Raw genomic sequence first — 21,069 nt, 5'->3', positions numbered from 1 at the left:
CTGGCTGAGCCAGTGATGCCAACAACCCATAACTGAATAAAAAAAAACTAATTTGCATATATTTCAATTAAACCGACTAAAGCCAGAATTTTTACCTTGATGGGCGGGCAGGCAGCCAAACTCTGCTGCCGAAACGGGGCCCGCTGCCATTTTGAGTGGGTGGGCCAATTAAGGGAGGCCAACGGGAAGGGCTACGTGATTCCTGTGCGAGGAGGGTGGGGGGGGGGGGGGGGGGGGGGGGGGGGGGGGGGTGGTGGTGAGGGATTCCCCAGCTCTCAAAGTGCGCTCTTTCACACATGCGCACGTCTCCCTGAGACTAAGTGCTGTCTCAGGGAGATTACTGACAGTATAAAGATCTTTAAAAATAGAAAAATATTAAAATTATTAACATGTCCCCCTCACGTGACAATGTCACACGAGATGGGACATGTTAAAAGGAAGCACATAAACTTTATTGCAGTTTTTAAAAACGGACATGAAACCTCATCCCACCAGTGGATGAGGTTTCATGTATTATCAGAAGCCACTGGGGCTCTTGGCCTGCCCGCCAGCCTTAAGGTTGGATGGGCAGGGCCTTTAATTGGCTTAATTATCCTGTCAATAGCCTTAATTGGCCATTAACAGGTCAGTGGGCTGACAGCTGATTTCACTGTCCGCCCACCTTCCTGAAGATTCAAATGGACTGTGATGATGTCGGGGGTTCCTCCCAACCTCATCCCGTGTCATTTTCCCTTCGGCGAGCAGGCCCCACCCCCAAATCGCCGACGGGAAAATTCTGCCCTAAATGTTAGTCACAAACGTTTAGCATATTGTTAAGATGAAAAACCATCTCAATAATCATCACAACTCAAGGGCAGGAAATCAATGTGCTCTAAAGAAACTCCTTTGAATATTGTCACTAGATTATTTTCTTGGAGTGGAGCAGACAGAGGGCTGTATCAGAACATTGAGAAAACTTTCAAAACTGAGTACAGGTTGTTACTGGGACCCTTGCTTTTCCTGATGTATATTAATGTTCCATATCTTGGTGTGCAGGGGACAATTTCAAAGTTGGCAGATGATAGAGAACTTGGAAGCATTGCAAACTGTGAGGACGACAGTGTGTAACTTCAAAAGGACAGACAAGTTGGTTGAGGGGCAGGTGAAGTAAAATGCAGAGAAGCGTGACGTGATCCATTTTGGTAGGCAGGACATGGAGACAAAATAAGGGGTACAACTCTAAATGGTGTGCAGGAACAGAGGGAGCTGGGGGTGTATATGCATAGATCGTTAAAGATGGCCGGACAGGTGGAGCGAGCAGTTAATAAAGTATCCTGGGCTTTATTAATAGTGGCATAGAGCACAAGAGGCAAGGAGGTTCTGCTGAATTTGTATGAAACACTAGTTAGGCCTCAGCTGCAGTATTGTGTACAGAATTGGGAGAATGTGAATCCTTTGGAAAATGCAGAAGAGGTTTACAAGGAAGGTTCCAGGAAGAGAAACTGCAGTTATGAAGATAGATTGAGGAATTTGGGAATCTTCTCCTTGGAGGAGAAGGTTAAGAGGAGAAATCAAGAGGGGGCTGGACAGAGTAGTTAGGGAGAAACTGTTCCCGCTCAAAAAAGGATAGAGAACGAGCAGGCACAGGTTTAAAGTGATTTGCAAAAGAAAGAATCGTGACATGAGAATAACTTTTTCACATGGCAAGCGGTATGAGTCTAGAATGCGCTGCCTGGAACTGTGTGGAAGCAGGTTCAATCGAGGCATTCAAGAGGGCATTAGATAATTATTTGAATAGAAACAATGTGCAGGGTTACAGGGCAAAGATAGGAGAATGGCACTAAATCATAATGCTCATTCGTGAGCTGGTGCAAACATGGGCTGAATGGCCTCCTCCTGCACTAACAATCCTGTGATTTTGGAAGGTTTTAGCAAAAGTGAGGCATTGTTTTGGAAACCACAGTTATCCCCTTTCAGTGAGGTCAGACTTATCCCCTTTTAGTGAGGTCAGATTGCTTAATGTTACTGGAAATGTTCTGAGGGACCAGGGTATGCCCGAAGAACTACAAGGGATGGGGGTGCTGGGGGGGGGTGGAGTATGGATGGGCGAGTAATACCCCCTCTCAATTTTGGGCAATAATCTGGTCATCTGACCCTCATACCTGTGGCCACATCAAACGTTGCACTGACCCTCACTACACAAACACCGAGTGTCACTATGTGCTAAGACTCCGTGTCCCCAGTGTTGTGAAGGATGGGTCTGTAGGAGTGTCAGCTGTGGTTAAATGTATTCCTGGAGGTTTCATCATGTGACTTGATCCTTGCTCCAGCCCTTAGTTAGCCAACATATCCATCCTTATGATGCACTGCCTTCCTACACCAATTGGAAAACAAGGTGACTCATTACCCAATTGGATGACGTTTGACTGTCAGCCAGACAGCCTTTTTCCACCCTCCCACCACCACCACCAACCCCCCCAACCCACACTTTCAATATTTTATCTGGTAAAGGGAAATGTTAAAATAAAATGGAAAAACCACTTGATGTCCCTACATTTCACCAGGGTTGCACACAGCAGTGTCCTGGAGACTCCAGGCCAGTCCTGGAGGGTTGGCAGGCCTATGAGTCTGGTCACCCTGCCTTGGAAGGCTCCATTCAGCTGGACTGCTAGTCCTTAGTAGACAAATTTATGCAGAGAAACACCATTAACTTGTGGGGCTGAAAGAGGCTTAAAGCCGTGCTGGGACCGTGTGTTTCAATTCTGCTGACATTCGCCCACGATTAAATTACACATGACTTAACAATTAATATGGGGCTTATCACTCAATTGCTTAGAAAATGTTCTATTGTGTGGTTAATGCAAACCTGTTCATTTATTAGTTCATCCAATACAAACATTTTAAAGACAGTCAACATTAATCATACTGTGAATAAAAAAAAAAGTAGCTATAAAGTTGGTTCATGGTCCAGGAGTATTGAATATATGTATTCACCCATACAGACATACTCCCTCATAAGAGCATTAAAAGTTGAAGAATCATTACATATAGAAGCATAATAAAGGCCAACAAAAAACATTACTCAAGTTATCTCACTTTGATCGAAGATTAATAATCACATGCATGACACCAGAGTATGGCTGTACTCCTTCAATCAACATTTTAAAAAAAGTGCAGCTCTTTTAAAAAAAAAAATTAGACATTTTAATTTTGCTAAGTGTGTAACATGTTTACATACAGTGACTGATATTATACAAGTAATTCTGTTCATCATCTTGTATAACTATGGGGTGCGATGTGGAAGGTTCACTTCAGAGATATTTGTATATTCAAAAGTATCAAAAATTTCTGGCCCTGTTTCATTGGCGTTGGTGCAAGTAAATTTCCCTTTTCCACAGGCTGCTGCAGCTCGCATTCTATCGCCATATGTAGCTTCTGCTGCAAGAAGTGAGCTTAGTTATGCTTGAGTTTACACCATCTTAAAAGCAGGATTTGGGAATATGCTGCTTTATACGGGAGAAAAAGGTGATCTAAACAGTGAATTTCCCCAACAAAAGTGTATCAAACCATTGGTTAGAAAGTGCAAAAGACATTAAAATATTATGACTAGAATACAGTATCAAGACCATTCCAACCATTAGTACGGACCTAAATTCATCCTTCATATGGGTTTATATAAATAAAGAAATTAAAGCGATCACACAGAAAGTGACCAATTTCCTGTACATTCCAAGATTTCTACATTCGAGACACAGTCATTGGAACATTTATATCAATCTTGTACCCCCACACATCGTGGAGCCAACTGAAAGAGGTAGATTCAAAACCAGTTCCAAAGCATGAAGTATCGTTGGTTTAGGATGTTAAGATACGTCGTACAAGGTTATTAGTGTCTCATTTTAACTGTGTCTGGCGCCAGGCAAGATTCATCAATTTATTGCTCCATAGTCACTCGAATCAATGCTCTTCTCAGTTGAGGATCCTATTACTCCAATATCATGATCTACATGTTCAAAAGAGAGAGACATTAGCAAATAAAATCAAAAACAAACAGTAACAACTTCAAAATGGAAGCAAGACTCGAGTGCTCTATTTGGCTCTAATATCTGGTGCAAGAGCTTGGCCGAGCACAAGTGATCATCACAAACCAGGGAATAAGCTGCATCGGATTTCCCCTTCGTTAAAATTGACAAGAAATCCAAACCTAACCCAAAACAAAGCAAAGCAACATTGACTGAACCAGTTAAGTTTGCAAAGGTCTTTAAAAGTATAAAGGAACAGAGTTTGGTGATGTAAAGTTTTTGTGCTGGAGCTTACTCCTAGGTCCATTAAAACTTGGAGGATAAAAACGGTCTAAAGAGGAGCATTACTAATAGAGTCATAATTACAACACAAGAGGTGACCTGAGATGATGCTGGCTCCCTATATAGCAATCCAATCAATCCCATTCCCCATTCTACTCCCCTAGCCTTGCAAGTTGATTTACCTCAAGTGTCCATCCAATTTTCTTGCAAAATCATTGATAGTCTCTACTTGCACCACCCTCATAAGCACTGGGTTTCAGGGGATTACCACTCACTGCATTAAAAAATTCTTCCCCACATCCTCTCCTGTGCCTCTTGGCCAAAATCTTAAATTGGAGACGGGCAACAAATGCTGGCCTTGCCATTGTGTCCACATACCAGGAAAGGATAAGAAAAAACTCTCCTCTATCCCCAACACCACCCCCCCCCACCCCACCCCCAAAGAGAATAAGCCCACCTTCTCCCAACCTAACCCTCATCCCTGGAATCCTTCTGGTAAATCTCCTCTGCACCTTCTCAAGGCCCCTCACGTCGCTCCTAAAGTGTGATGCCAGCGCTGAATGCAATACCTTAGTGAGGAAGAAATGATGGTATATGGTGCATATACTTGTTACAGAAAGACTAAACAACATTTTGGTAAAGCCACAAGAAAAATGGATCTACCCCAATTTTTTAAATTAAATTAAAGCTGTTAAAAAGAGACCAATCCTCTGGCAATCTTTCCATCACATTTAAAAGATAGATAGATACTTCAACATAGTAGGTTAAGCTCCATTAACATGGCATCTTACACTCCAGTATGAAAATGTCAAGCTGTTAAAACAAAACCAGAATTTCATTAAAAAATGATGAGATATCTGCAGTAGTCAAGAGTCAGCAATCATACCTCAAAGGATAAGATGCATATCGAACTCTACAAGGACTAAATGGACTGAGACTCATTTAACACAGGACAGCAAACAATAGCATGCAAACTCATAGGACCAATTAACCTTATGAGCGCCCATTTCCATTTTAGATATTAAGGGCATTTTTGCACAATAATCTGGAGCTCTGCAACCCACAAGATTAAACGGGCAGTTTTCACAATGCCCATTTCCTATAGGATCCATTAAAAACATTTCCGTACAGTTTCCAACTCTTAAAACCTCTGACCTCAAATGACATTACACACCGAAAGATTAATTTGCTGATCTCTCTGCTGCAGAGAGGCTCAATAAAGTAATTCAAATCAAGAAACAAATCCTTATCTAAAAGAAAATCCAAAGAGAGAATGACCGATCTAGCAGGCACCCAAAACTTGGGGACTAACTCAGCACAGAACCACCATCCTGCCATCCACCACCTAAGATCATGTGCATAACCCCTCACTCCCAGCAATAATTTTGTCCTCCTGCAAACACCATCACATTTATGGCTGTATAAATACGTGCTTACAAACATAACGTTACAGTGTCTAAGAACTGGCTGGTTAACTCTGAACACCACCCCGTAGAGAGAGGCATTATTGTACAAGAACAGCCTTATAGCTTAAGTTGGGACAAACCTAAATGGCGTACTGAATATTCTTGGATGAGAGAGCAATCGGTTAATTCTGCAGCTGGTTCTCCAAAATGGTGGAACGGGATTCGATTAAATTTTAAATCAAGCCGAACAGTGAACTAGACTAAGTCAGTCAGTCAGAGTTCGGTGTCATGTGGAAATCTGCTCTACAAATGAGAGGCACATGAGATAATATAAACATTATAATGGCAACAACAATTCACTTCTAGTCTGGTTCGTCTTCAACTGAAATATATAATAATCCTGACAAAAAAGAGACAAGCCCACTTGCCTATTTAAATTTAGTGTTAAAACAAGTTAGATACCAACATCATCTGCAATTATTTGCGTTTCTTAAAATATGCATACTTTTTGCACTTTCATTTGGTCGATCAGACCTCAGTAAGTTACATGGCTACCAGGTAAAGCAAATATACATATTTTTTTAAATTGCAGTTGTAAGACAGAACTAGTCATCATCTGGTAAGTGCTTGCCCCTCTAGAAGCAAAGCCGTGAATATACCAGAGATTTGAATCTAGAAAAAGGAGTACAATACTGAAGCACTAACTGCCATTATAGAACTATCCATTTAAAAAAAGGAAAACCTTTAGAGTTAGAAATACTTTCACTTCCAAAAATACATAGTTGGAACAAGAATGCTTTTAGAAAAAGCATCTTAATGTTTCTTTTATAAACAAGTTTGAATCACAGAAAATTATTTGATGAACAAAAATAGAAAAACCAATGATCAGATAAAAATTTTTAAAAAAAAATATTTCTTGGCATCATAAATGTGTTAATTCCTTTTTGGTTCTGTGCTTGCAATATTGGCATTTCTGATGTTGGATACTATTATGGTCAACATTTGTTGCAGTAGATCAGGACACGTCCAAAATAAAAACCAGTTGCTACAGGAGTTTTTCCCCTCACTCTGTCAGGCGAAGCATAAAAGAAAACAGTTGCTAGCAACACATTTAGATGCATCTCATAGCCAGAAGACATCTCTCACAAAAACTCAGCAGCTAGCATTCACCTCTTGATGAATGTTCCTAGTACAGGCGTTGTGCTCCGCAGTAAATTTGGTATTAGGTGGGATTACTAAAGGTTCACCTGTTTAAAATCTAATCTGTTGCTTAGCTTCAAATCATTTAAACATATTTTTAAAAAAAGTGGGAAAGTGACTGCATTCTCCTTTGAATGAGATGGTTCAAGTTTCAAATTTAAAAAGGCCAAATTTTAAAAACTGCTGAAATGTTTAAAAACGTGTTTTACATGAATCAGCTGCGTTGAAAAATTCTACAGACAAAATGACAATTATTTTATAAAATTTCCCTTTATTTGATTTGAATATTTAAAAAAAAATTGAGGACTTAAATTTGCTGATTTAATGGTCTATTTAAAAATCTACATTCATGGATCAAAGTAAATGTGCATTTAAAAAGTATTTCACATTGTTTCATGAGGTGAATTTTAATATGCTATTTAACCAAGTACATGTAGATTGTCCAAATAAGCTTAAAAACTGGCATTTCTGGATTAATCTAATTTTTATTGAAATTTTACATTTAAGCTTTGAACAAAAAGCATGAACTCATCTAACATTCGAGTCCATGCAGCATTACATAATATAGGAAATCTCAGCACATTATGTCCTGTAAATGCAACAAGGTGCATTGTTATAAATAAATTTGGGTAAAGGATATAGTTAGAGATTTTAGGTTGTTTCAGAAAGTATTTAAGTCATTAAAACAGAATTTTCTTGCTATAGTGACACACATCTGTACCATGGAGAGTTTACTAGCTTCCACATTAAAAATTTAGCAATTTTTATAACTAGTTATGCTATTCATATAAACAGTAAATCCTTACAAAATGGCAACCATTTAGCCAGAATACCCCATCTTTGGATCAAATGCAACAGGAATAAAGCGACAAAAAAGGAAACTTAGGCTAGAGTGAAATGGGCTCTTTTTTGGACTGAAATAAGGAGAAAGGCCAAATGTTAGCATGGCTCAGTTACATGAATTGCCACTATTCATCAGACCCATAGCTCTTACTCAAAGGGTATCCAGTCACTGAGCACAAGGCCAATTGCATTAACTAGATGTGAAAATATTGAGGACAAATGGCTGTGAAAATAGGCTAAAAGCACATGACCATGAAAAGGTCTAGCCAATTACAAGTTTTCAATGCCAATAGATGATGCCATTTTTAAAAATAGCAAGCAGACACCCCCCACTTGAAAAGATTATACATGTTTAACGACAAAAGTAAAACCAATAGTTTTAGTTTCGTACTTCCTTCGCATTTCAAATAACTATTTCAGGCTAAATGTGACTGCAAAACATCCAACTTTTCTTCACAGTTTGCCATTAGTTGTATAACTTGCTGCCACATATTATTTTAAATTGGATATAAAATGACAAGGAAGATTGTTGAACTCCAATACCATATTTTCTCTGGGATAACCTGGGCAAGGCAAGAGGGAATAGGTTTACATTTACATATAGCGCCTTTCATAATCTTAGGATGGCCCAATGCATTTCACAAACAATTGGTTACTTTTCTCTTCTTCAAGTGCAGCCACTTAAGTAGAGAAACTCAGCAGCCAATTTGCGCACAGTAGGGGTGTCTCAAACTGCCAGGGGAGAAATGGCTGGACATTGTCTTTTTTTTGTTAAAGTGATGTTGGTGGATGTTGAGCAGGAAAACACTCCAGCTCTTCTGTGAGGGGATACACGGGGCCTCGGTTTAACATTTCCCCTGAAGGACAGTGCCTCTGATGGTGTTACTTTCATTCAGCTGTTGGAAGAGGGGAGTGAAATATTGTGAGGTTGGGAAGATCACCAAGTCAAGTAGGGAAATAAAACAGATCAGCTGTCGTTCTGACCTCGATGAAGAGTCGACTAGCATCTGCAGACCTCCTGGACTCGAGTCTTCCTAACAATCTGCTTAACTATGGGACCGAAATGGCAATGGCGGTCAGGCAGTACAGCAAGGAAGGCAGCTATTCAGCCTACCGCACCTCTGCCAGCACTCTGAAAGAGCTATCCAATTCGTCCCATTCCCCTGCCCTTTCCCCATAGGCTAATATTTTCTGAAATATTTATCCAGTTCTCTTTGAAATTTATTATTGAACCTGCTTCTACCACCCTTGCAGGCAGTTCATTCCCCCAATCATAACAATTCACTGTGTAAAAATAGTTATCATGCCTCTGGCTCTTTTGCTACTTAAATCTGTGCTCTCTGTCTCCAGTGGCAGAAGAAGTGTAACCATAGTTAAATAAAGAGAAACCGTCTAAACCATTCACAATTTTGAACACCTCTATCAAATCTCCCCTTAACCTTCCCGACTCTACGGAAAACAACCCCAACTTCACCAGTCTTTCCACATAAGTGAACTCCCTTATTCCTGGTACCATTATTAGAAATTCTCTGCATCCTCTTGAGGGCCTCAACATCCATTCTAAATTCCGGTGCCTAGAATGGGACAATATTCCAGCTGAGACCAAACCAGTGATTCATAAAAAGGGTTATCATAACAGCCTTGCTTTTGTACTCTATACAACCGTTTATGAATTCAAAGATCCCAAAATGCTGTTTATGAACTTCGCAACTTGCCCTGCCACCATTAAATTTTGTGCACTTACATCCCTCAGTCTCTGTCCCTGAACCCCCTTTAAAAATGTACCATTTAGTTGATAGGAAAAATTCTACCAAAACCACATCACTTCACACTTGTGTTAGACTGCATCTGCCATATGCCTGCCCATTTTACCAGTCCATGTCCTTCTGAAGTCTATTACTATCCACTTCAGGGAATAGAAACAAACATATGTAATAGGAGTAGATGTAGGCCATTCAGCCCCTCAAACCTGCTCTGCCATTCAAGATCATGTTTGCATTTCAAATTCCACATTCCCATCTACCCCCGATTTTTGATTCCCTTGCCTAACAAGAATCTACGTTTTATGTTAATGCAAACTTTGAAGTTATGTCCCATCCATCTAAATCTAGATCATTAATATACAACGTCAAAAGGATCAGTGGTCCTTGTACTGACCCCTGGGTAGCAATGTTACATACTTCCTTCCAGTTTCAAAACCAACCATTACCATGACTCATTTTGTCTTTTAGCCAATTTTGTATCAATGTAGCCAATGTTGCTTTAATTCAATGGATTTCAATTTTGAAGTCTGTTATGCGGTACCTTATCAAATGCCTATTTGAAGTCCATATATCAACCCTCAGCTACTTCAAGAAACAATTCCATCAAGTTAGTTAAACACAATTTGTCTTGAATAAATCCATGATGGCTAATGATTTATTAACCCATACTTTCCCAAGGGAATTAATTTGGTCTCAGGTTATTGCTTCAAAGTTTCCCCACCACTGAAATTAGGTTGAAAGTTGTATTTACTCCGCCTTACTTTTGAACAGGGCTGTAACATTTGTAATGCTCTAGTCCTCTGGCATTGTTTTCAAAGAGAAGATCATTAAACCTGGGAGGTGCGCAGGCAAAAGAGGCTAAGCTGCTCACCGACAAGCACCCATCTAGCTTAAATTAGTCAGAATTTAGATATATCCTTATGACTGGCTTGCTGATTCAGGAGTGCAAAGCAAATTTCCTCCTCATGGGTCCTCCCTATAAAGTAGGCATTACTCTTAATCACTTCTTACAAGAATGAGTTGGGACTCAGCAATGAAGAGAACATGCAGTACTCGGGTATGTAGCTTACATAACAACTGCATTGCTTGGGAGTGTCAACTCTGGCCCAATGGTAGCATTGTTTTTTTTTTCCTTAGTGACAGAAAGTCCTGGATTCAACCCCATTCCAGAGACTTCAACATAATCTCGAGTGACTTGAGGGATCAGAGGTGCCATCTTCTGAAAAGGGCATTAAAACAAGACTCCACCGTCTTTTCATGTGGGTATAAGATATCCCATAGCATTATTCGAAGAGCAGAGGAAGTTCTACCCGGCCAATACTTCTCCCTCAACCAACATCATTGATCAGATTATCCAGACACCCATCTCATTGTCTTGCACAGATCAATTTTGCAAATGGCGACACCAGCTCAGAAGTAATTCACTGGTTGTGAAGTTAGTTGGAAAGCCCTGAAGACTTTAATGTACAATCTTTTTGTTGTTTTAAGTAGAGATTATGTTAACACGAAGGTTAATGCTTGCATCGATTTGAAAGCAAGCTATTTTTTATTTAGTTTTAAAAAAAAAAAATGGTTTAGAGCATGATGGGTTGGGTTTATCTCAGAGCTTCTTTTGGTTGTAGTTTTTTTTTTCTGTTTAGTGAATTTTACAAGTTGGTGCATGCAGTAAATTTTGTTTTTCTATTTAGCCAGTGTAAGTGCAGTCAATCCATTCTGGCTTTCAAAATTTTTACCATCTTCGTCTCACCCTGAAATAGACAGACAATGGAAATGTTTTTTGGTAACCAGAAATCATACGTAGACTGCACCAATTACAGATTAATTTAGCCAGTTAAGTGCACTCACTGATACATCATCCATGCCAACAGGACAGAAATAGCAGCTCAGCCATCAGCTTATGAAGCCAACAATACTGCAATCACAGCATCCACTTTTCCTCAAGAGAGCACTTTTAGCTTTTTTACAGCCTGACATGACTTAACACAAAGTGAAATCTTTCCCATTGGATAGCCAGTGATTTCCTGTAAGCACTTACACTTCTACATCAGCAATCACACACACAACAGCAAAGCTGGGCTAATCTGCTGCCTCCACCAGCTAACAGCGTTCCCATCCTGACTATAAAAAAGTTAAAAAACACTAAATCAGTGCTAGACTTGCAGCCGTTTTGATTTCCTTGTTTCTCAAATCAGAAAATACAGAAAAAAAGTGTAATTCAGTCCATTTGTGAAGGATCACCAGGCTGCTGGAAGTAACTTGTGATTTTAGGATTTAAAAATGCAGTGCTCTTAAAGGAGGGAGCGAGTGTAAAAACCAAAATGCTAGACTGGTACCAATCATTTAGGTAGCACAAACACATACATAACACTTTAGGAGCACTGTGAAACTAAAGCTTATCTTGGATTAGTATTTCTAGATGTTAGACATGACTGCTTTATAAGAGTTCTAGCTAAGCCAGACCTATTGCTCTAGTCAGTACACTTTAGGAAGGTGAAGGTTCTTGAGAGGGTGGAAGAGATTTACCAGAATGGAGCAGGGGTGAAGGAATTTAGCTACAAGGTTAGATTTATTCTCCTTCGCTCAAAGGACCAACTTGCTCTACAGAGAGCTGGCATGGACTCAGTGGGCTGAATGTACTGTAATGGCTAAAAGCTTCTGAAATTGAGCTCGAAAACAAGTTCTAATCTTATATGGCACCAACTGCATGCAAAACCAATTGTCAGAACTTCCCAACCAACCACAGTGCAGCACTATGAAGCTAGCAACATAAAACAACTAGAATTGTGCGCACCCTAGTGGATCAGCTGAACTGATAGCAACTGTTATCAAATCCTCCATTAAGCATCGGAGAAGTCAAGTCATGTCATACACAATCCATAATTAGATTAAAAAAAACCAGAAGTTGCATCTAACTTGAGAATGTCTGTGCCACATGCAAAACGTGGGGCAAGAACATTTGGATGGGCCAACGATCAACCAATAAACAAGCAAGCACCACAAAGCCAAAAGTCGTTTGAAATACTACAGCTTCCATCTTAACTCGACAAACCTTCAGACATTTTTCTAAAAGACGAAACTTCTGAATTATTCCACACACAAGCCAGAAGTTATTGAGCTTTTCCAGGGGGAGTTGCCTCTGCACACAGACCTTCCTCTTCTGCTCTATCTCTGCCCCTTGCATTGTGTGTCCAGGGCTTCCCTGGGAGATCTATGTGGCATCTAATAAGACATTGGGGCAGGACGTACAAGTCAGAAGTCATGGCACGCTCTGAATTACATTTTTTGAGGAGGGGTATATTGTAAGCCAAGAGTCCTTTTTTTTTTGAAAAGGAAGAGTGACCAAAGATTACCACAGAATTTCCTGCTCGAGGTCCTCCATCTACAAGCCTCTCAACACTACACTGCTTAAACCCTAAGGAAATCAGTACTTCGAAGGGAGTGATCAGTTTTTACTGTTTTTATGCAAAGAACAACTTTTTCAAAACACTGCAACTTTTATGTAAAAATATCAACTGTAAACAAGGGGTTGTAATGTAGTAGAATCGTCTAAACAAGTTAGGTGTTGTGCAGAGCTGACCTCACTACTCTCCTCAGCCACAGAATGCTACTTAATCCCAGGATCAGTTCCAATCCCAGCATCAGCTTCACCAAGAACCTCCATCCATCCATCCATCCCCTGCTTTGCTGCTGACATATGCAATGTAAGTGTTCCCACTCGCTGTATAATTGGCCCCACTCCATTCCCAATTCATACCTCATGCCTTATCGTTCTCCAGCTCCCATTTCATACTACCCAGCTTCCTGGGCTTGCTTGGTGGTATCCTCCAGGAGGGAGGATGCCACAAGTCTGCCAGGGAAGCCCTAGATACACAAAGGCAAGGCGTGGAAACAGAGAACACCCAGGCTTCTCTTGCTTGAGAGGAATACTGCAAGTACCTCAAGGTGGTGAGATTTATTGGAGCGCAACAAAAAAAAAAGGTTCAAAATACCCGAAAATGAAAAATAGAAAGCAACCAATTATTACTTACGTCTCCTAATCTTGACTGGCCAAATTTGGAAAGTTCCTAAACAAACAAGTGCTGCACAGGCAACGCCACCAGTCACTAATACCATCACCAAATGGTAGAACGGACTACATTGTGCACAGCAATTTTCAGTCCTAGACAGAGAGGAAAAAGAAATAACAGTTGTTTGGAGTAGGCCCACACAACTCAGACTCACCACTCATGGTCCTGCAACATATCATGAATATGATGGCCTTTAGTTATTTTAATGGTCCTGCTCTACTGTTTCAGTGGGAAGATTACAAAAGAGACACAAGATGGATGACAGAGGAAGAAAAGTTGGCTAATTAGATAGGAATTAGAATTAAAAATCAATGCCTTTCACACGGGTAGTACATCACCAATCTTTCTGGGAAAGGAAATCATTCAGCTTTCTTATATTGAATGTTTAGCAAATAATTATTACCCTAATTCTTGGTAGTGTTACAAGTCTTGCACAATTTTCCTGTGCTACAGTCACTGCATCCCCTTATCACTGCGCCTCAGGCACCAGGTTTAAGAAAGCTAAAGTTCAAATGAAAAGGACTTACTTGCAAGGGTGAAAACCCTGGATAATGATCACACCAAGACCATTGGCTATTTTATCTGTGAAACTCATAGAGCCATAGACAAAGGCCCCACTTTGCTGGAAGGAAAAAATATATAAATTCAAATCATTATTGAGCTCATCTTGGAGATTAAAGAGCTCCACCAATAAACAGTGTCAAATAGTATAGGAATCAGCTAAGAGTGAAAAAAGCCTGATAACAAGATCAACAAGCCGATCAGCCAAGAATTGTCAAGGCAACGAACATGCTAGATTCCCCCTCCTGATTCCAGCAGGGGTCTCTGGGCAGGTGGTAAAGTGTGGATGGTCAAAGAGAGGAACAGGCCATGCTATTGGGAATATCTTGCCTGTAACCACCGGTTACACCACGCCCATTTTCACTCTCCATTGAAGTATGAAGAGATAGTATTGCCCATTGGTTTCCCCATCTGGTGAGTTAAAATTAACCCACTTGTTACCAAGGTGGCCAACTTACAGGCAACATGTTAAATGAACATAGAAAAAGGGTAGGTAATTCAACTCTTTTGAGTCTGCTCCATCATTCAAGAGGATCAGCCATGATCGTATATCTCTACGCCATACTCCCACTCTCTACCTATACCTCTTGACACTTTTAGAGTCCAGAAATCTATTTCCTTCTTAAATATATTCAGTGACTCGGCCTCCATAGTCTTTTGTGGTAGAGAATTCCACAGGTTCACCACCTTCTTGAGTGAAGAAGTTTCTTCTCAGCTCAATCCTAAATGGCCTCCCCATGTCCTGAGACTGTGACCCCTCATTCTAGACACCCCCCCCAACCAGGGGAAACAGCATCCCTGCATCCAGTCATGGCTGTGCCAGAATCTTGGAAGATGACAACCAACGCATCCACCATTTCCATGGCTACCTCCTTAAGTACCCTGGGATGTAGATTATCAGGCCCTGGGGATTTATAGGCTTTCAGTCACATTAATTTCTCCATTAACATTTTTTTGTTAATACTAATTTCCTTCAATTCCTCCTCCTCCTCCTCACTAAATCCTTGGTTCCCTAGCATTTCTGGCAAGTTGCATCTTCCTCCGTGAAGACAGAACTAAAAGTAATGGTTTAATTGCTCTGCCATTTCCTTGTTCTCCATTAGAAATTCTCCCATTTCAGACTGTAAGGGACCTACATTTGTCTTCACTAATCTTTTTCTTTTTACATACAAAGACCAAAGGGAGGCACAAAACAGCTCTTTAGAATAATAAAACAGCATTACCACTATTAAAGTGTGGGGTACTATTTGAGTTCTGTGATTGCTGCCTGATAAAAAGTAAACACTGGAAGAGAGAAGAATTTCATCTCTCCTAAATAATGATCATGTGTGGCCAATCATCAGAAAAGTAGTTAATTCAGGATCAACTGACACCTTTAAAAAGGAAGTGGATCAATGGCATTCAAGAAAGGGGCCAGAGGGTTAGTGAAATATTAATAGTTCTGTGTTGAGCACATTAGGGTTTGGAAAGATTAGAAGGATCTTGGATAGTGGCGTTCTTGTGTGGGGGTGTAGCTAGGGGTCATGGAAGTAATGGCATTTTCTAGTTCCAAGTTCTTTTGTTATACATTGCATGTGATTGTGAATCAACCAAATAACCAAGGACTCGGTCCTCACTTCCACATTTTGTTATTTGGAGAGGGCTGTGTGTTTACTCATCAAGCATTTGATGGCAGGTACCAGGATTTACAAACAGCATGTTAGGTTTCCATCGGAAAAGAAGTGGAATCTTGGCTGATCATCTGCCTCGACTCTGCTTTCCAGTCAGATGCCCCATTATAGAATCAGAGTGCTTACAGCGCAGGAAGTGGCCTTCAGCCCAGCTCTGTGCTGGCTCTCTGCAACAGCAACTCTAGCCCCTTGAGCCTTTTCTCCTGAAGCCTTAAAATTTCCTTTTCCTTCCGATAATTATCCAATTCTCTTTTGAAGGCCTCGATGAAGTCTGCCTCCACTATACTCAGGCTGTGCATTCCAGATCCTAACCATTCGCTGAGCTGGAAGAAGTTCTTCCTCATGCTGCCATCCCTTATTCTCCCAATCACCTCAACTCCCTCAATTCCATCGGTGTTGGTAAAAAATCAAAATTTGACAGCAAACCACAAAAGGAGGAGGAGATCACAACAGATGGCCAATAGCTTGGTCAGAGAAGCAGATTTAAAAGGAGTGTTTTAAAAGGAGGGGTTTAGGGAGAGAATTCCAGAGCTTAGGGCCAATGGTGGTGCATCCAAAACCAGGAATGCTTAAGAGGTCAGAATTGGAGCAGAGTGTTCTTGAAGGGTTGTAGGGAAAGGGGAGGAGGTTACAAGGATAGGGAAGGGCGAGGCTATCTGAAAAGAATATGGAGATGTTGCCAGTTCAGGAACCAATGCAGCTCAGCGAGTACAAAGTTGATGAGTGAAGGCAAATTGGGGCAAGTTAGGAAATAGGGAGCAGAGTTTTGGATGAGCTTCAGTTTATGGACAGAAAACGTCAGAAAATGGAAAGTTGTTTGATGAAGAAAAAAAAATCAATGCAAGTTCACCACAGCCAGTCTGGAGTTCAGTTGCTGTGTTTGTGCTTCTCACTTTAAGTTAATCTAACTGCAAGACCTACAAAAATGTGGAGCTTGCTACCTCAAGGGATAGTTTAGGCAAATGGCATAGTTGCAAGTAAGAGGAAGCCAGATAAACACCAGTGAGAAAAGGAATAGAAGGATATGCTAATAGGGTTAGTAGAGGTTTTCCCACTGCTAGCAGAGCCATGGCCTCTCCAGGATTAAGCCGGCCTGGTCACCATGTTTCCCACCAAAACAGGCTGGATTAAATTCTGCCCGTTATTGAGGAACTGAGTGCTATAACACTGCCCACACTGTGGCAGCAGTGGTACCATCTACAAGGTGTGGGAACTCACTAAGGATCCTTAGACAGCACCTTCCAAACACATGCCAATTACCATCTAGAAGGACAAGAGCAGCAGATAGATAGGAACACCACCACCTGGAAGTTCCCCACCAAGTCACTCACCATCCTGACTTGGAAATATATCGTCGTTCCTTCACTGTCGCTAGGTCAAAATCCTGAAACTCCCTTCCTAACAGCACAAATATAAAAACAAAAAAACTGCGGATGCTGGAAATCCAAAACAAAAACAAAATTACCTGGAAAAACTCAGCAGGTCTGGCAGCATCGGCGGAGAAGAAAAGAGTTGACGTTTCGAGTCCTCATGACCCTTCGACACAACTTGAGTTCGAGTCCAAGAAAGAGTTGAAATATAAGCTGGTTTAAGGTGTGTGTGTGGGGGGCGGAGAGAGAGAGAGAGAGAGGTGGAGTGGGGGTGTGGTTGTAGGGACAAACAAGCAGTGATAGAAGCAGATCATCAAAAGATGTCAACAACAATAGAACAAAAGAACACATAGGTGTTAAAGTTAAAGTTGGTGATATTATCTAAACGAATGTGCTAATTAAGAATGGACGGTAGGGCACTCAAGGTATAGCTCTAGTGGGGGTGGGGAGAGCATAAAAGATGTAAAAAAAAAAAAAATAAATAAATAATTTTTTCCCCCTCTTTTTATAATGGAAATAGATGGGAAAAGGAAAATCTATATAATTTATTGGAAAAAAAAGGAAGGGGGAAACAGAAAGGGGGCAGGGATGGGGTAGGGAGCTCATGACCTAAAGTTGTTGAATTCAATATTCAGTCCGGAAGGCTGTAAAGTCCCTAGTCGGAAGATGAGGTGTTGTTCCTCCAGTTTGCGTTGGGCTTCACTGGAACAATGCAGCAAGCCAAGGACAGACATGTGGGCAAGAGAGCAGGGTGGACTGTTAAAATGGCAAGCGACAGGGAGGTTTGGGTCATTCTTGCGGACAGACCGCAGGTGTTCTGCAAAGCGGTCGCCCAGTTTACGTTTGGTCTCTCCAATGTAGAGGAGACCACATTGGGAGCAACGAATGCAGTAGACTAAGTTGGGGGAAATGCAAGTGAAATGCTGCTTCACTTGAAAGGAGTCCCTCCAGCAGCACCGCCGTACCCTTTTTCAAAGCTGCGCGTGCCCCCAGTTTCATTTTATCCTTCGGCTCATCTGACGCCTCAACAAGAAACTTTTTCTCTTTCTCGCAAGTGCTAAGGAACGCAAGCTCCAACAACTCATCGACACCAACACCCATCTAGGACCCTCCACCCCGGCCTGTCCCTCCGTCCCCACCCCATCTTCCAATCCCAGCCCCAGCCGTGTATTCACTATACCTCCTGACCTTCCCCTCTCCGATGCTGAACGTTCAGTGCTCAGCAAAGGACGTAGTTTCATACCCTTACGCCCTCACCTCAATGAATTTCGGGCTCGGCATGATGCTGAACTCTTCTTCCGCCGTCTTCGTCTCCGGGCTCACTTCTTTGGGCAGGAGTCCTCTCCCAGTTCAACTGATCCTTTTACCCATCTCCAATATTCTCCCTCCACCTGGACCCCTCCCTCTGGATTCTTACCTTCTCTCGATCTTTTCATTGAGAACTGTCGGCGCGACATTAGTCGTCTCAATTTCTCTGCTCCTCTCACCCATTCTAACCTGTCTCTCTCTGAACTTACTGCACTCCATTCTCTCAGGTCCAACCCTGACATTGTCATCAAACCCGCTGACAAGGGTGGTGCTGTTGTTATCTGGCGCACTGACCTCTACCTCGCGGAGGCTGAGCGTCAACTCGCAGACACTTCCTCCTACCTCTCCCTGGACCATGACCCCACCACTGAACATCAAGCCATTGTTTCCAGGACTGTCACTGACCTCATCTCCTCTGGGGATCTCCCTCCCACAGCTTCCAACCTGATAGTCGCCCAACCTCGGACGGCCCGCTCCTATCTCCTACCCAAAATCCACAAACAGAACTGCCCCGGTAGACCAATCGTCTCAGCGTGCTCCTGCCCCACAGAACTCATTTCTCGTTATCTTGACTCCCTTCTCTCTCCCCTTGTCCAGTCCCTTCCCACCTACATCCGTGATTCCTCTGACACCTTACGTCACATCAACAATTTCCAGTTCCCTGGCCCCAACCGCATCCTCTTCACCATGGACGTCCAATCCCTCTACACCTCCATCCCCCACCAGGATGGTCTGAGGGCCCTTAGCTTCTTCCTCGAACAGAGGCCCGAACAATCCCCATCCACCACTACTCTCCTCCGTCTGGCTGAACTTGTTCTCACGCTGAACAATTTCTCCTTCAACTCCTCTCACTTCCTCCAAATAAAAGGTGTGGCTATGGGTACCCGCATAGGCCCCAGCTATGCCTGTCTCTTTATGGGGTATGTGGAACATTCCTTGTTCCAGTCCTACTCCGGCCCCCTTCCACAACTCTTTCTCCGGTACATCGATGATTACTTCGGTGCCGCTTCATGCTCTCGTCGGGACTTGGAAAAATTTATTAATTTTGCTTCCAATCTCCACCCCTCCATCATTTTCACGTGGTCCATCTCTGACACTTCCCTTCCCTTCCTTGACCTCTCTGTCTCAATATCTGGTGATAGACTGTCCACCAATATCCATTACAAACCCACCGACTCCCACAGCTATCTCGACTACAGCTCCTCACACCCCGCTTCCTGTAAGGACTCCATCCCATTCTCTCAGTTCCTTCGCCTCCGTCGCATCTGTTCCAATGATGCTACCTTCAAAAACAGTTCCTCTGACATGTCCTCCTTCTTCCTTAAACGAGGTTTTCCACCCACGGTCGTTGACAGGGCCCTCAACCGTGTTCGGCCCATCTCCCATGCATCCACCCTCATGCCTTCTCCTCCCTCCCAGAAACATGATAGGGTCCCCCTTGTCCTCACTTATCACCCCACCAGCCTCCGCATTCAAAGGATCATCCTCCGCCATTTCCGCCAACTCCAGCATGATGCCACCACCAAACACATCTTCCCTTCACCCCCCTTATCGGCATTCCGTAGGGATCACTCCCTCCGGGAAACCCTGGTCCACTCCTCCATCACCCCCTACTCCTCAACCCCCTCCTATGGCACCACCCCATGCCCACGCAAAAGATGCAACACCTGCCCCTTCACTTCCTCTCTCCTCACCGTCCAAGGGCCCAAACACTCCTTTCAAGTGAAGCAGCATTTCACTTGCGTTTCCCCAACTTAGTCTACTGCATTCGTTGCTCCCAATGTGGTCTCCTCTACATTGGAGAGACCAAACGTAAACTGGGCGACCGCTTTGCAGAACACCTGTGGTCTGTCCGCAAGAATGACCCAAACCTCCCTGTCGCTTGCCATTTTAACAGTCCACCCTGCTCTCTTGCCCACATGTCTGTCCTTGGCTTGCTGCATTGTTCCAGTGAAGCCCAACGCAAACTGGAGGAACAACACCTCATCTTCCGACTAGGGACTTTACAGCCATCCGGACTGAATATTGAATTCAACAACTTTAGGTCATGAGCTCCCTCCCCCATCCCCGCCCCCTTTCTGTTTCCCCCTTCCTTTTTTTTTCCAATAAATTATATAGATTTTCCTTTTCCCACCTATTTCCATTATAAAAAGAGAAAAAAAAAATTATTTATTTTATATTTTTTTTTTTTTACATCTTTTATGCTCTCCGCACCCCCACTAGAGCTATACCTTGAGTCCCCTACCATCCATTCTTAATTAGCACATTCGTTTAGATAATATCACCAACTTTAACTTTAACACCTATGTGTTCTTTTGTATTATTGTTGTTGACATCTTTTGATGATCTGCTTCTATCACTGCTTGTTTGTCCCTACAACCACACCCCCACTCCACCTCTCTCTCTCTCTCTCTGCCCCCCCACCCCCACACACCTTAAACCAGCTTATATTTCAACTCTTTCTTGGACTCAAACTCAAGTTCTGTCGAAGGGTCATGAGGACTTGAAACGTCAACTCTTTTCTTCTCCGCCGATGCTGCCAGACCTGCTGAGTTTTTCCAGGTAATTCTGTTTTTGTTCCTAACAGCACTGTGGGTG

At 42.2% G+C, this 21,069-nt stretch overlaps 1 protein-coding gene across 2 annotated transcripts in view; it reads right to left on the bottom strand.

Annotated features, from left to right (window-relative positions):
- Positions 1-2,831: 2,831 nt before the first annotated feature.
- Positions 2,832-21,069, bottom strand: part of mfsd12a (major facilitator superfamily domain containing 12a) — a 64,767-nt gene continuing 46,529 nt past the window's right edge. For both annotated transcript variants that reach the window (XM_041203756.1, XM_041203757.1), the window contains exons 8-10: positions 14,090-14,184; positions 13,524-13,654; positions 2,832-3,982 (exon numbers count right to left, since the gene is read on the bottom strand). In XM_041203756.1, coding sequence (XP_041059690.1) covers positions 3,909-3,982; positions 13,524-13,654; positions 14,090-14,184 — 300 coding nt within the window. In that variant the 3' untranslated portion in view covers positions 2,832-3,908. The remainder of the gene's footprint in view (positions 3,983-13,523; positions 13,655-14,089; positions 14,185-21,069) is intronic.

This window comes from Carcharodon carcharias, chromosome 14, assembly GCF_017639515.1.
Source record: "Carcharodon carcharias isolate sCarCar2 chromosome 14, sCarCar2.pri, whole genome shotgun sequence".
Classification (NCBI taxonomy): domain Eukaryota; kingdom Metazoa; phylum Chordata; class Chondrichthyes; order Lamniformes; family Lamnidae; genus Carcharodon; species Carcharodon carcharias.
The sequence above is the reverse complement of the archived record's forward strand: the minus strand, read 5'-3'. Positions and strand labels throughout refer to the sequence as shown.